Genomic DNA, 16,338 nt, shown 5'->3' with positions numbered 1-16,338 from the left:
TACACTTCTACTGCCTTACATCAGACCTGGATTATTGCAAAAGCCTCTGGTAAAAGAGCAAAGCCAAGATAGCAGAATAAATGCAAAGACTCGTCTGAGGTCTTCCAACTTTAAAATAAAGCCTCAAAATCAAAAAAGAACAGGATGAAACAATTTTCCATCTAAAGAAAATTTGGAAGATTGACAGGAAAGGTCTGCTTTGCCTCAATGGAGTGACAGTGGAGGCCAATTAAGCCTAGGCCAGGCCCTAGAAACCTAGCAGCAAGCCTTGGAAGCATTTGAATATGCAACCTGGGCTTCTGGAGCTCTTGGCCCACAGACAATAAGGGGCAAGAATAATAATAGGCAAATGATCAAAAGAAGATTACAGGAGACCCTTTGCTAGCACTATGTGTAAGGTTCTCTTGCAATGCCTATAAAGGTTGTGGGTTCCAGTTTCAGGATGAAGTAGGGCACCAGCACACTAAATTTGTTGCCCCAGGGAAGTAGGACCCTGATCACAGCTCCAGGGTGGAAAAGATTGATTGTTTTCACTCAAAGACAAGAGTACAAGCCAGAAAAGCAATAACCACATCTCTCCTTTAAAAAGAAGAGAAAACTTACAGAATCTCAGAACTAGCTCTAAAAACAACAGCATTAAAAACCTAAAGCTTGGCATGGTGTCCCTTCCTCCTCCTGAAAAGAGCAACTTAAAATTAAAAGTCAAGAAAAATGAGCAAACAACAACAAAAACCTGACCATAAAAAGTTACTTTGGTGATAGTTAAGATCAAAACAAACTCAGAAGAAAACAAAGTCAAAGCACCCACCTCCCAAGCCTCAAAGAAAAATGTAAATTGGTCTCAGGACCAAAAAGAATTCCTAGAAGAAGTCAAAATGGATTTTTAAAATCAAACAAGAGAGGTAAAGGAAAAATATCATTCTAAGTTGGTCCTAGTAATAAGTACCTCCAAGCCACTTGACCTCTCCAAATCTCAGTTCCTTCCTTTTTAAATGCAAAGGGTTATGGGGCAGTTGGGTAGCTCAGTGGATTGAGAGCCAGGCCTAGAGATGGGAGGTCCTAGGTTCAAATCCGGCCTCAGACACTTCCCAGCTGTGTGACCCTGGGCAAGTCACTTGACCTCCATTGCCTACCCTTACCACTTTTCCACCTATAAGTCAATACACAGAAGTTAAGGGTTTAAAATAAAAAAATAAAATAAAATAAAATGCAAAGGGTTAGCTTTGCTTTGACATTCTATTATTTTGGAATCCTAATTTTATCTCCATATTACCTCCATGATAAGTATGACCTCTTTGACAGGTAATAAAAACCGTATCAAAAATGATATACACAAAGCAGTTTATTAAACTTTCTTCCATAAAATATTCTCAGATAGGTTTTTATCTACATTAGTCTGATTCTGAAGCCATCATGACACTAGGTCATCAAATCAAAACAAATCTATTTTGCCTTTCATAATTAAGGTCAGGAAGGGATAATACTCGGAGATACATTAAATTTGAAATACACGCAAAAAAGAAATTCATGGCTTCATTTTCTGCCTTTTTATGCAGAAGTGTTTGTTTGTTGACATTATAGTAAATATGTATAGCATAAAGTATTTTTTAAATTAAAGATTACTGTCATAGCTCATTTATCTAGGTTTTACATACAACTCCTTTATCTCTACAGCATCAGTTAACACGAATCCATTATTATACATTGTTTCAGATCCTTTTATGTATAAAATGTTTTAATGTAGAATTTTAAAAATTAAAATCTGATAAGTGTTAACATCCAGTTAACAACAACAATTAAGAAAAACCTTGATTTTCAAAGTCTTTGAGAGTCATATTCTAAAAGGCCACAAGGGGAGGCTCTTAGCATCCTTTTTCTTTTTGAATGAGATCATAAAGGATGATCACAACAAAATAAAATTCAAGATCATGGCAAGGAAAGAAAAAAATAGGGAAATTTATCACCGAAAAATTTAATATTATATAGGCAATAACCAATTAGGAAATTCAGATACTACTTTAAAAATCTAATTTTAAGGCCAGCATTATTATCTACTCAAAGTGACCTAACCAACTTCTATCCCCAAAAAACACTAACAAAGTTAACAATATAAATAAAAAACAAGGATGTTTGGATTAAACAGTGGACCATAGCGAACTACATTTTCTATCAAAGTAGAAGAGGTAGGAGGTCGAATTGAAAAGATGAGGACAGTCTTTCAGATGAAAGATGTGATTTGAAGAATTCTGCTGATTTTTTCTTGTTCCTCAAACTCCTCTTTCCCAGGCTTTCTTATTCTATTCTTCATCTTCTTTCTCCAAGATGACTTGAAAATTTGGAATTTCCCTGTACCTTGTCCCTTTCTCTTCTCCTTCAACTAGCCAATATATAGACCCAGGGTATCCGGAACCCTGCGAGGAATTAGCCATGTTAAAATTGCCTAGTTCTGACTCCCAACTTTTCCACTCTTATTTTAATCCTGCTCCCCATTCACAAACATTCTCAAGGCAGTCTAACTGGTCCTGGCACAGGGGAGTATACACTCTATTCTGACACTCTCTTAGCCAAGGTCTTCCTGATCCTCCATAACTCAATTTTGTTCTCTTTCTCTTCAAAATTCTTCATACTATAACTTCATGTACATATTGTATCCCTGCACCACCACGTTTTCACAATATAATGGAAGCTCCTTGAGGGCAGTAGTTTCTTTTTTGACTCTGTATCAGTAGTATTTAGCATATTGCCCATAGTACCCAACAATTACAGTTGAAAGCTACCAAAAAAGAAACCTTAACTGGAACCTCATTCCATTGCCCATTAGCCCTTACTATCCCAGGCAAACCTTTTCCTCCATTTCAACTCCTTTCTAATTCCATTCTCTCAGGTGACCTAATATGTGACATTGCTAAGGATAAAGGCCATCCATTCTCACTCAACATCCAAAGGTTTTTACACTTCATTCTTTTGTTCTAGAGGCCCTAGATGGGTATCTTTTCTCTTTGCCAAAATTAACCCCTCAACTTCCTACACCTGACTCATCAGTCTAACCTTCAATTGATATGTTATTGTTCATTTCAGTCATCTCCCACTTCTCATGACCCCATTTTAAGGTTATCTTGGCAAAGATACTGGGAGTGGTTTGCCATTTCCTTCTCAGCTCATTTTACAGAGGAGGAACTGAGGCAAACAAGGTGAAATGTCCTACCCACAGTCACACAGCTAGGAAGTCTCTGAGGCCAGATTTGAAGTGAAAAAGAGGAATCTTCCTGATTCCAAGTCCCACTATGCAATCCACTATGTCATCTAACTAAACTTCCTAAGTTACGTTATTTAAGACAGCTCATGTCTTCCACCAACCACTTATTTCTTCAACCAATTTAAAAGAGGGTTCACAAAGACAACTTTCTGGTTGAGGTTTGAGAAGAGGATGGGAAATCTGCTCTGTGCTTATGCTCTCATTAGTACTTAAGTTTTCTAAAGCCTTCGATTGAGATCTACCCTCATTACCTCTTAAATGTATTAACTAACTGCTCTCCCTCTTTCCATCCCCCCACTTCTCAATCCAGCTTTCACATAACTGCCAAAATAACCTTCTAATGACTGTCATTACTCTGCAAATTTCAATTCCCTATAGGATTAAACTATCTGAATTCTATAGCCCAAACTATATTCCACAAAGAACACTTAGAAAGAGGGAACACATTAATTCCCAAGCTAGCACATCTGAATTCTTTAAAACTATAATCATAAAGATGCCTCCCTGCAACCTCGAGCTAGTTCTGTGCTCAAATCAAAATGATCGAGTCAAAAGTGAAATATAATATTAAGTATAATCTTCTTAGATTTGCCTAACATTTTAGCCTATCTATAATTTCTATTATGTCCAGCAATCCAGCTTTTATACAAACTACCAAATTTGTTTCACAGGTAAATTTGATAAACACATCATCTACTCTTGTATAGAAGGCTCTGATAAAAAAAAAAGATATAGATACAATCATCTATAATATTTGTCATGTATAATCTTTTATAATATAATTATTATATATTAATAGCACAGAGTATCTACTGAAGACTTCCTCAATTGACACTGACTTTTAAGTTTTAAATTTTATTTTTTTAATTTAATAAGCATTCTTTCAACACCCCCATCTACATCACCTCCTCTCCTTCCTTCCCCTAGTTGGGGTTGGGGGAATAATCTTGGAAAAAAATATACAAATATACAAGAATTTCCTAGGTTGGTCAGGTCCAAAAAATGTGTCTGGGTCTGCAACAAGTCATTTCAGTCAACATAAATAACATTCCTCATCACCTGTCTTCTAGAATCATGTTCTCCCATTTTACTTTATGTTTTTGTTGTTGTATAAACTGTTCCCTCTGGTTCTGCTTACTTCATAAACAGTTTACAAAAATCTTCCCAGGTTTCCCTTAAAACCATTACCATTTCATCATGTCTTACAGTGAAAGTTCAATATTGTTCCATTACATTGACATACCATAATTTTGTTTAGCTAATCTTTTTTAAAATGGGGATCCCCTTAGATTCCAGGATCTTCCTACTAGAGAAAGAACTTGGAAATTTTTTTTAATCATTTAGGGGAACAGGCTTAGTAATATGGTATTGCTGGGTCAATGGGTATACACTATTTAGTAACTTTAGGATTAGTTCTATGTTGTTTTCCAGAAAACCTGGACCAATTCACAGCTTAATCTAAAGTGCATTAGCTTAACAATTTCTCCAAAGCTCTCCAACAATCATCATTTTTCTTGTCATCTTTGCCAATCTGATGGGTGTGGGGTGAAACCTACAAGTTGCTTTAATTTGCCTTTATCTCCATTGCTGATTTTGATGGTTGTTGATAACCTGAATTTCCTCCTTCCAAACCAAGTTCTGATCCTTTGTCTATTGGAAAACACCTCTTCCTCTTATAAATTGGAATTACTTCATTATATCATGAAAATGAGACCTTTATCAGAGAAACTATCTTTCCAAATACTTTTCTTAACACTTTAAATCAATAATAGTATTGTTGTCCATTCTTTCAGTTGTGTCTAATTCTACATGAGCCTAGATGGGGTTTTCTAGCTGGATACTGGATTCCTTTTCCAATGGATGAAGGCAAATGGAAGTTAAGTGACTTAGCCAAGGTCAAACAACTAGAGAATGTCTGAGGCTGGATCTGAACTTCGGTCTTCCTGACTCTAAAGAGCCAAGCTAATCCATTAAGCCATCAAGCTGCCTCTACAAATTTTAAGTGCCTACAATATGCTAGGCACTGTGTTAAATACATTTTTTTAATTGTACTTGTTTGTCCAAGAATGTTTTGATTTGATATAATCAAATTTCCCATTTTTCTTCTCTTTGCTCTTCATGAATTCTCTTATCAATAGATCTTGCTCCTCTAACTAGGATTTGTCTCTACATCTGATCATTCGGTTCTGAGTCCATTTATTAAATGCAGTACCTTCAAATTTACATAACTCAATCTTATTTCCTATTTACAATTTCAGCTAAATTGGACTTGATTAACAATGATGATAGCTACTTTTATATCGGGGGAGGTGCTATTCTTATTCTCATTTTATAAACTCAGAAATTAACAGTGAAGTCAAATGACTTGCACAGGATTTACAGACAGTAAAAGAGACAAAATCCAAATGTGTTGATCTATTAACTAACTATACCACCTAGCTGCCTCTTATCAGCTACTTCACAGGACTAGGCCTGCCTCATATGGAAATGATATGCTCCTCAACCTGGCCTTTCTTACCTTTAAGCTCAAATGGCACATTTCTGAGACAAGCATTATCTTCCAGGAATTAAAAATGGATAGTCCCTCTGTATTCTACTTTGGTCAAAGCAAATATGAAGCACCAGGTTTAGTTTGGACAAGTTATCAAAGATATTGTGAATTTTGATAGTGTGTAACCAGAACTGTGAAGTCCTTGCCATGAAAATCCACTGAAAATATATTTAGGGAGGAGACCTAAGACATGACAGATGTTTTCAAGTACTTAAAGGTGGATCACCTAGAAGAAAGGTCTAGGCTTTTATCTTCAAAGACAAAATCAGGAACAATGAATGAAACTACAAAAAGGTAAAAGGTAAGTTTGGTATGAGGGAAAAGCTTAATAATAGCTAGTGCTATCCAAGAATAAAATGGATTGCTACAGAAGTATTGTTTTCTCTATCACTGGTGGTCTTCAAGCAAAGGCTGGATTAATCACTGTTCCAATTACAGGTTTGTCTAAGTCAGTAATTCCCAAAGTGGGCGCTACCGCTCCCTGGTGGGTGCTTCAGTGATCCAGTGGGGCGGTGATGGCCACATTTTTTTTTTTTTATTACATTCTATTCTTAGTTCAATAAATAGTTTCATAATTTCCAGGGGGCGCTAAGTAATATTTTTTCTGGAAAGGGGGTGGTAGGCCAAAAAAGTTTGTGAACCACTGCTCTAAGTGATACATCAACACAAAGAACACACTTTCTAAGTTCAGAATCTCCAGGAGTATTTTCCATGAAAATCAAGAAATTTTTCTAGGAAATTATTGAAAAGCTGATTTTAACTAAATATGAAGAAACTTCTAATTACTAAAATTGCTTTTTAAAAAAGCCGATTGTATGGGTAGACAGTGTTACCACAGGTCTTAAAAGTGAAAGCAAGAGGACCATTTACCTCAAGTACTACTATTTAGGTACTGGTTGAATAGATGATTTTTGGATCCCGGTTGCATAATTTAAAAACAAAAAACGAACACCTAGGTGACTCAGTGAATAGAAAGCCAGAACTAGAGACAAGAGGTTCTGAGTTCATATCTGACCTGTCTGGTCCTGGGCAAGTCATTTAACCATAATTGCCTAACCTTTAACATTCTTTTAAGGTAGAAGTAACCTTTCTAGTTCTAGGACAAAAAATAAACTTAAAAAATTTTTAAGAGAAAAGCATGGAAGGCAGGATAATATAGCATAATGATATTTCACAGAAATAATGCATTTATTTTTCTCCTTTTAAAGGTGGAAAAAGGCAGCAGAGGGTCCACCAATGTGGAATGTTACATATAATGACAAAATTTTCTACATATTTGTTGATTTGGGGGAATTTTTTATTATTTCTTTAAATAATTGGCTTTCTGGGAAGGGACTAAAATTAAATGAATAGTTCCTGCCCTTGAGAAGTTTACATGGGGGGGAAAGGTATACAAAATGTATGGATGTACTAAAAAAGTGTGTCATAGAGCTATGATTATTCACCATTGATGGAATCACTAATCCATTAACTGCCATAGTAGTTACAGCCCTCCCCACTTACAGACACACATCTCTGTGAGAAAAGACTCAAGATTCAATAGATTATAGAAGTTGAAGTTCTTAGTATACATAACATAGTAGATTTGATTTAAATAAAAATACCTTAAAGCAGTTTTCATTTGACATAATCTTACAACTGTGTTTTTTGCATTTTAGATAAAAGGATGTTTATTCAAATTACTTTAGAATACTGAATGATATGCAAAAATCTTTGCATAAAATCTTTTCTCTGATAAAAGTCTGAAGTTAAATCTATTGAGAGAGACAGCAAATTTAACAGGAAACTGGAGAAAATATCAAGTCACATTCGAACAGACAAGTGGCCAGACAATATTAACATACTATCAAAAAGAAGAAATATCAACTATCAACAACCATCTGAAAAATAATCCAATATTACTAATCATCAGAGGAATGCAAATTAAAATAACTGGAGGGTATATAACCTGCAAGTCCTGAGAAAGCAGAAATTGCCCAAGTTGGCAGCATAGTAAAATGCCTTCTGGTGAAACTATTCCTTCAGGAATATCCTTTTTCTCAGGATAGATAACTCACTCATACCCTTTTATACTGTATGTTTATGTGTAGGTTTGTTGGAGGGACAAAAGAAGCCGAATATAATTTTTTAAAATAAAGATGTTTTACCAGTAACCTTCCAGATAGACCCATTTGGAGGCTAGAAACCAAGTTTACTTTATGATTAACAATGCAACACATGAGTCACCTCTTATTCCTCAATCTAGATAAGTGACCCCTTTTCTTTGGATAGTATTTTGTTGGTAAGAGTAATGACACTACAATCCTTGGGAATACTTGTATATTTCAAAAAGTCCAAAAAAAAAAAAATAACTAAAGCCACAATTTATGGTAACAAAGTGGGCTGCCATTAATTAGTCAATGGCTGAAAAAATCCTAGTATATAACTGTACATATTCTTGCACAAAGAAGCATGGGAAGATCTAAAGAGTAGGGCACAAGTAGAATCAAAGAAAATACACAATGACTGTGACATAAAGAGAAAAGAGAGCAATAAGAAAAATGTTTAAAGAAAAATGGCTCTGGGGGCAGAGCTCAGTGGATTGAGAGCCAGGCTGGAGGGGGTTGGGGGTCCTCAGTTTGAGTCTGGCCTCAGACACTTCCTAGCTGTGTGACCCTGGGCAAGTCACTTAACCCCTATTGCCTGGCCCTTACCACTCTTCTGCCTTGGAACCAATACAAAGTAATGATTCTAAGATGGAAGGTAAGGGTTTGTTTTTGTTGTTTTAATGGCTCTGAGGGGGCAGCTGGATGGCTCAGTGGATTGAGAGGTAGACCTTGAGACAGAAGGTCCTGGGTTCAAATCTGGCCTCAGACACTTCCTAGCTGTGTGACCCTGGGCAAGTCACTTGACCCCCATTGCCCACCCTTACCACTCTTCTGCCTTGGAGCCAATACACAGTATTGACTCCAAGATGGAAGGTGAGGGTTTAAAAAAAAAAAGGCTCTGAGAAAATAATTAGCTTATTTAAGACTTATCTAGCTTAGAGAACATCTGAAGATAAAACCAGATGAGGAAAATAACAAAGCAAACTAGAAATGGAGAAGATCAAGTTTCATCAGGGGAATATGAAAAACAGCACATTTGGGCTATCCTTCTCTTGTAAAGAGGTGTAATGGTATTTAAAGTCAGAAGAACAGCTGATCCTGACCAAGTATATACTCAAGAAATCTGCACTGGAGGCAATTCGACTTAAATGGTCATAATATATCTCCAAGAAAGGGTGACTGCAAAAGGATGTTAAAAAAAAAAATCATGGCCAGTGCTTAGCGAGGGACAGGGGGGCAAATAACTTTACTTAACCACATGCTTTTATCATTTCTATAAAGTCTTTATGAGACAGCATGAATATGCATACAGGATGGAAATATAAGAGAACAGACCAGCTTTTGGAGACAATTTTCTACAAAGGACATCATCATGGTTATACAACTGATTGAAGTACATGGATTATCTCTCTACATAAGCTTCCCCCAGCTGTCTCAAAGAATGGTCAGGAGATAGGAACTCAAGAGTAAAGCCTGAAACCAATATGAACACTGGAAAAACTTACCCACTGGCAGATGTCCAGCCCTCCTAAACCACAACATTGAAATCCACAGTAAAGTGAAAGAAAATGCTCTAACAATACACAATAAAGAATAAAACACATTTTGATCAAGTTATAAATATAAATAATTATAAAATAGGCCAGACAGCTTCAGGAATCAGTCCGTTAATATATGTGTCTACGATAGCAGTAACAGATGAGCAGTCAAGAAGGAACCAGAATAGAAGAGGAAAGAGGAGTATACTTGGGAAAGTGAATGGTGCTTTCAAAGATCTCAAACTACTTGCTCTTATGAAGTTCCCCAGTTTTTCCTTGACCCAGGCCTATAAAATTTCTGACTACAATGTCAGATCCAAACATGATGTCATTCCACCACACCTAGCCTCTAGCCTCACACTTCCCTTTCTTCAGTCATAATCGGACTATCTATATATGATCACCGTACATAAGGTGGCAAGTGATTCAATAATAGTGACTGATCATATATGACCTTAGGTGTTCACACCATTCATATTCTCTGTTCATACAGCTTAACACTCACTGCTTCTGGACAAAGTTAGAAAATCATCCTGGATTCCCAACAAAGTTGTATCATCTAATCTGAACTGCAGCCTAGGTGCTAAACAAGAAATTTCTAGCTTATTTTCTTTCTGCACTCTTCCCATCAGTTGTTCCAAACTTGCTTCTCTCTTCAAATCACTCTAAAACAACCCCATAGTCTCTGAGGAGGGATACAAATCATACTTTCCCCCCTGCACTGTATGTAGACTTTTTAGACTTGCGGATAGTAAAAGGAGGAGGGTTGGGCGTGGGGCTAGCAACCCCACCCTGTAAAAACTAATCTGCTAAAGAAACTGCAACCTAAAGTAGGGGCAGCTGGGCTAGCTCAGTGGATTGAGAGCCAGGCCTAGAGACGAAAGGTCCTAGGTTCAAATCCGAGCTCAGACACTTCCCAGCTGGGTGACCCTGAGGGACCCATTGCCTACTGGTTGTGGCCCTATGCTCCTAGAATGGAGTCCCAGGATAAATAAATAAAATAGTAAAACAGAGTTCAAATCCCACCTCAGAACCTGATCAAGTGGCTAAACCTTGTCTCAGCCTAAATTTCCTCATCTGCTGTTAAGTACTTTGCAAAAGCATTGTATGAAGGTGATCGGTTTTAATCTTATTTCACACCTGAAAATCTCATTGCCGCCCCCCACCCCATTATTTCCCACTTTAATCCAGTACAGGACAAACAAGTGGCTCTTCTTAAGGCAAGGCCAACTACTCTTTATTAGCCCTAAATCACATCTGTTCAAGGAGCATGGCCTTCTACTAACTCCTTCCAAAAGTCAATTTTCAGTTCCTATCTGCTGGCTACTTGCGTACTGCTTCCATACACACATGTCCAGCTCTTCCTCCTCCTTCAGTCCACAAGTGCTCATTAAACTAGGTACTAGGGACATACAATGAAAAAAAGTGAGACAGTTCCTGTTGTCAAGAATCTCTTCTCAATTTTCAACCCCTCATATTTAGGGTCCCATCCCATCTCACCACTAACCTGAAACAGCTCTTTATAGAGTTGAGAATGGTACATGGTCTAATCTCAGTCCTCATTTATACTGATTTCTATGCAATAAGACACTGTTGGTGGCTCCTAGATATTCATTCTCTGAGAATTAGATCCCACTTGTTGAGTTTGTCAAAGGAATTCTTAGAGCTAAGTTTAACTAGACAGGTTCTGAAGTCTCTTCTGGGTTGGAGATTCCAAGATACCTAATCTCTTCTTCTTTGACATCAATTTCACAGTCTCATCAGCTATTCCATATCTCACACCCTGACAGGGGTGACTGACAAGGCTCTTCTCTCAAGGACCCTACTAGGTCCTATGGGATTGTCATGTCTACGGATATGTCTCCCAGGAACTAATCAAATGCGAGGATGTCCCAAAGTCCTATAGAACAACATTATAAAGCCTCAATGAAATCCACAGCCACTCAAAAAAGGTTTGAGCTAACCATCCAGGAGAAAAAAAATGAAACAATGCCTATTATACAGATTATGACATGTGCACAAGTAAGAGCTCATCCATTTTGCAAATGAATGAGAGCTAAGTCCAGAAATGAACAAGAAGAGGGGCAGAGAGTGAGAATTGATATGGGGAAATTGCAAAACTCCTTTAAAGAGTTCAAACTTCTCCCAGAAACAAAGATTCATCTTTATAATGTCAATATTATATTAGTACTCAATTGCTGGTGAGTTATGGAACACCAAGGTAAGAAAAAACTGAGCATTCCAGTATGGAAATGTTTTGCACGATAATGCATGTATAATCCAGGTCAAATTGCTTACCATCTGGGGGAGAGGGGGAAGGGACAGAGGGAGACAATTTGGATCTTATAATTTCAAAAAACTTATGTGGAAAATTGTTATTACATGTAATTAGAAAATAAAATATTCTTGAAGAAAAGAAATTGAGTATCAGAAGAAAGGAACAGGATTCAACACATAATAAATAAGTAAATAAGAAGAACCGGAATGTACCATTGAAAAAGACAACTTGGTCATGTGGAAAGTGACAGAGCCTAAGCACCTTGGTATCATCAAGATATCAAAATAAACCAAGCTGGATGGAACTCCAGTGTCAACCTGATGGAGGGATAAGAAGCTACAGATTGAACATACACATCAATGAGATCAAAGACCCATTTAATTGGACTTCTCTGTGTCCATGTTCTACCATGGCTATCCCTTCTCTGGCAAATACACGTAAGATACATACTTAATCACTTGCTATGATTCTGTATGACTGAAACATAAAAACAAGAAAAAGAAATTAGAAATAACCACCAAAGATAAATAAAGGAAAGAGCATGGTGAGTATAAGTAACACAATTTCCACTTCAGACATAATAGTTATATAAAGTATCCTTGTTCCTTTTCTGAAACTATGTTTCTGTACACAATTTTTAGAAAAGGAGTTAGACTCATCATGTACCAAGAACAAATACAAAGACTAAATAATACTGATAATCCCTGAAACAAATTAGAGATAGGATAATAAAAGGAACTTTTTAGGTTCCTTAGGAAATAAAGGAACCTTTAAAGACCATCTAGTTCAAGCCCTCATTTTATGGAGGAGGAAACAGAAGCCCTGAGAGAAGTGAATTGACTTGTTCAAGGTCACACAGGTACTACTTAGCCAGTCAGGATTAAGAATCAATATTGTATATTGTATTTAAGGAAAAGAAAAGACAAGAGTAAAAAGGAAAATGCATAACCTTTAAACACAACCATAACACTCCAAAGCTAATATCAGAAAGAAGGCAAAGAAGGACAAAATGCATACAAAATATTTATAGCCATTCTCTTGTTGTAGCAAGAAACTAGAATCTAAAGGGGTCTCCACTCATTTAGAAATGGCCTTATGCCAGGAATTGTAATTGATTGTAATGGAACAATATTGCCCTGTAGGAAATGAAGAAATGGATGGTTTCGGAGAAACCTATATAAGTAGATACAGAATTAAGTGAGTAGAACCAAAGGAACAATTTATATAAAAACAACAACATTAAAAAGATAAACAAATTTCAAAGACTTGAGAGCTTTGATCAAAGTAAAGGCAAACCATGATTTTAGAGGAAGGATAAGTGACTAAGACTTGGAGTGTATGAAGAGTAAGACATTTTTTTTTGCACATGAACATTTCGGAAGGTTGTTGCAATGGTCTTTTCCCCTACCCAAGGTAGAGTGGAAGGGGTGAGGAGGGAAAATAATTTTTGTTAACTAAAAAAATTAAATTCGATTTTGAAAAGAGGAAAGGGATTGTGATTTCTATTACTAAATTACACTGAGCTGCATTTACCACACTTTTCCTTAGAATCTTTAGAATCTCAAAATGAATGCATGCCTGTACACATACACAAAATGTAAATATATAAGTATTATGGTAGGACTTTTACTGATATAAAAATGTTGTTTTGTCAAAAGTTGAGCAAGAAGGAAGAACCCTTGATTTTTAAGCACTTTAAAATTTTAATCTAAAACTAAAGCAAAGACAACAGAAGCTATAATTTAAATTAAACAGGCTAAAAGGTTCTTTAAAAAAGATAATATTCTAAAAATAGTGAGGCACATTGGATGGTTCTCATTTTATAGATATAGAAAAGTTATTGGATATTCTAAAAGCCAAATACATTGTCATTATTAGCATAACCAAGGAAATAGCACAATTAGTTGGAACATAACAGTGCATTCAACACAATTCCATGAATACCTTTCAAAACTTGAGCTTTTCTTTCCTTTTTTTAAAAACCTTACCTTCTGTCTTAGAATCAATACTAAGCATCGGTTCCAAGGTAAAAGAGTGATAAGGACTAAGCAATTGTGACTTGCCCAGAGTAACTCAGCTAGGAAGTATCTGTGATCAAATTTGAATGTGGGACCTTCTGTCTCCAGGCCTGGCTCTCTCTATGCACTGAGCCACCTAGTTGCCCCTGGGATAGTCTTTTAAAAAGTTGGTTTCCTGGTCCAAATCTTCAACAACTTTAAATTTTTTCCAGCAAACAGCAACATTTAATAACTCCAAAATCTACAACACGGGTAATATGAATGTTGTACATACTTTTCCTTTGCCTTGTTTTTGGTTTTTTCCTTCAATATCCTCAAAGTCTGTGTCAGAAGAAAAATGTGTCTCTGACTCCCTGTAAAAACAAAATAAGCAAATTTTGAAAACTTAATCAGAAAACATTGCAAATTTCATTGTTTTGCAAAAACAAAAACTCAGGTTTTAGAAATTCCACTGAATACTCAAACATTAATGTCATTAAAAGTCAAAAAATTCATAAAAATCATCCAGGAAATATTTCTTTTAGCAAATGCTGCATTAGATATTAAATTTTTAACTTAACTTTAATAGTTTCAATGTAAAAATGAATCAGAAATATGGAAACTGCCATTTTTAATGACTTTCTAAAATATTCATTTTGTCTAAGAAAGTAAAATTTTTAAAAAACCTTAAATACTAGGAGTTAGGACATTTCATTACCTAAGTTTCATTTTCTGGTTGTTATAATACTGTTTTTTATAGTTTTTATCTATTATAAATCTAGAGTCCATATATTGAGTTATTTTAAATTATGAAGGGGGAAAACAAATAAATTATGAAGAGAAATATAGTATCATAGATTTAGAGAAAGGAACTCTGAAGTCATTGAAATCAACCCATTTTACAGATTGGAGCACATCAAAGGTCCTGGGTCTGCAAACCTAGCACTTTACACTACTCAATGTAGTGGTAATTCAGAGTTTTGTCTTTTTGTAAGAAAAAAAGACAATTTATTAATGTATTAACAAAGGTTTAAACAGAGTGATTCACTAATCATGCACATGAATCCACATTGATAAAAAGACAACGAACTTAAAGGTATTGAAGACAATAAAATCTATATTGGAAGGATATTTGTTTGGTAAAGGGAGTTATCTAATGAGGGAGCTCACTAGGAAATAAGATCATGAAGTCATCAGTCCAGGCAGGAAAAAAGTCAAGACAAACTGGATTTTATATTTTAACCACAAAAAAGACAAAAAAAAAAAAAAATAAGCAGACTAAAAAGATAGGTTTTTCTCTGGTCAATCCAATGTCTTCTATTTATATTTTTACAACAATAAATACTTTTCCAGATTCCATGCAGTGGTATTGATTTTTTAGATCTTAATATAATGACTAACCCACCAATATTTAATGAAATATTATTATTCATCAGCTCCTTAGCCTTGGTGCCTTCCTTCAGAAGATTTCAGGAATATAAATAAACACTGAGGTAATCTTTGCTCTATCTAGCTCAGGGCTGCTGAAAAGAGAATAGGTGTCATTTTATTTAATTTTTTAAAGATATTTTATTTCCCCTATTACATGTAATAACATTTTTCCAAATACAATTTCTGAAGTTGTAACATCCAAATGATCTTCTCTACCTCACTTTCCTCACCCCTCCCAGAGAGGGTAAGCAATTTGATCTGGGTTATGCATGTATTATCATGCAAAATCTATTTCCATATTGTTCATTGTTATAAGAGAGTACTTATATAAAACCAAAAACACAAATATACTGAAGTGAGAAATAGTATGCTTTGATCTACATTCCAAATCTAACAGTTGTTTCTCTGGAGGTGGATAGCATTCTTTGTCATAAGTCAATTGGTGTCATTTTAGAGAATCAACTGAAGGCATACACTTAAGCTAACTTTTTATAGAAGGGCAGAGCTTCAATTCTGTTCTTTGAAAAACAACCCACCCTAACTCTAGGAAGGCAAGGCTTTATGAACCTTCCAAAACTGCAAACCACATTATTTGAGATTATTCTTCTCTCTCTTCAAAACATTAATAGAACATTTGCAAAATTTATTGGTTTTATAAACTTCTGTGAAAAAAACAGTAACAAGCATTATTGGTGTGAAATATTTACTTGATACCTAATAGAGGCTCAGCTAACCTAAGAGAAGAGAAGAGAAGAGAAGAGAAGAGAAGAGAAGAGAAGAGAAGAGAAGAGAAGAGAAGAGAACAGAACAGAACAGAACAGAACAGAACAGAACAGAACAGAACAGAACAGAACAGAACAGAACTAAGAGAAGGAGAAGAGAAGAGAAGAGACTAGACATAAACCAAACTGTTTTAATACTCACCTGATGTTTAGGGAGAAAACTTTCTGAAGCCCACAAAATTAAATAGCCAACAGGATGCCATAAAACAGAGAATTCCTCAATAGCAGCAAGTTATTCTTTCTTACTCTCTATAATGTTCTGTCTTAGTATCTAAAGCACAAACATCTACTGCGAATGGGGGAGAAAAGGGTGGGAGGAATCATACAAAAGTAAAAGTAGCAGGAACTTTAGGTTCTTTGAACTTGTATCACTTGGAGAAGTTACTTTATATTCCTGGAGCTTAAGTTCAGGAGCTTA

The 16,338-nt window shown here is 35.7% G+C and overlaps 1 protein-coding gene across 1 annotated transcript in view; it reads right to left on the bottom strand.

The window, feature by feature from the left end:
* The window catches only part of STAG2 (stromal antigen 2), a 130,131-nt gene that overhangs the window by 59,708 nt on the left and 54,085 nt on the right, over nt 1–16,338 (bottom strand). The window contains exon 3 of the mRNA XM_044682722.1: nt 14,003–14,081. Coding sequence (XP_044538657.1) covers nt 14,003–14,081 — 79 coding nt within the window. The remainder of the gene's footprint in view (nt 1–14,002; nt 14,082–16,338) is intronic.

The sequence above is a fragment of the Gracilinanus agilis genome, chromosome X (genome assembly GCF_016433145.1).
Source record: "Gracilinanus agilis isolate LMUSP501 chromosome X, AgileGrace, whole genome shotgun sequence".
Taxonomy (NCBI): Eukaryota; Metazoa; Chordata; class Mammalia; order Didelphimorphia; family Didelphidae; genus Gracilinanus; species Gracilinanus agilis.
The sequence above is the reverse complement of the archived record's forward strand: the minus strand, read 5'-3'. Positions and strand labels throughout refer to the sequence as shown.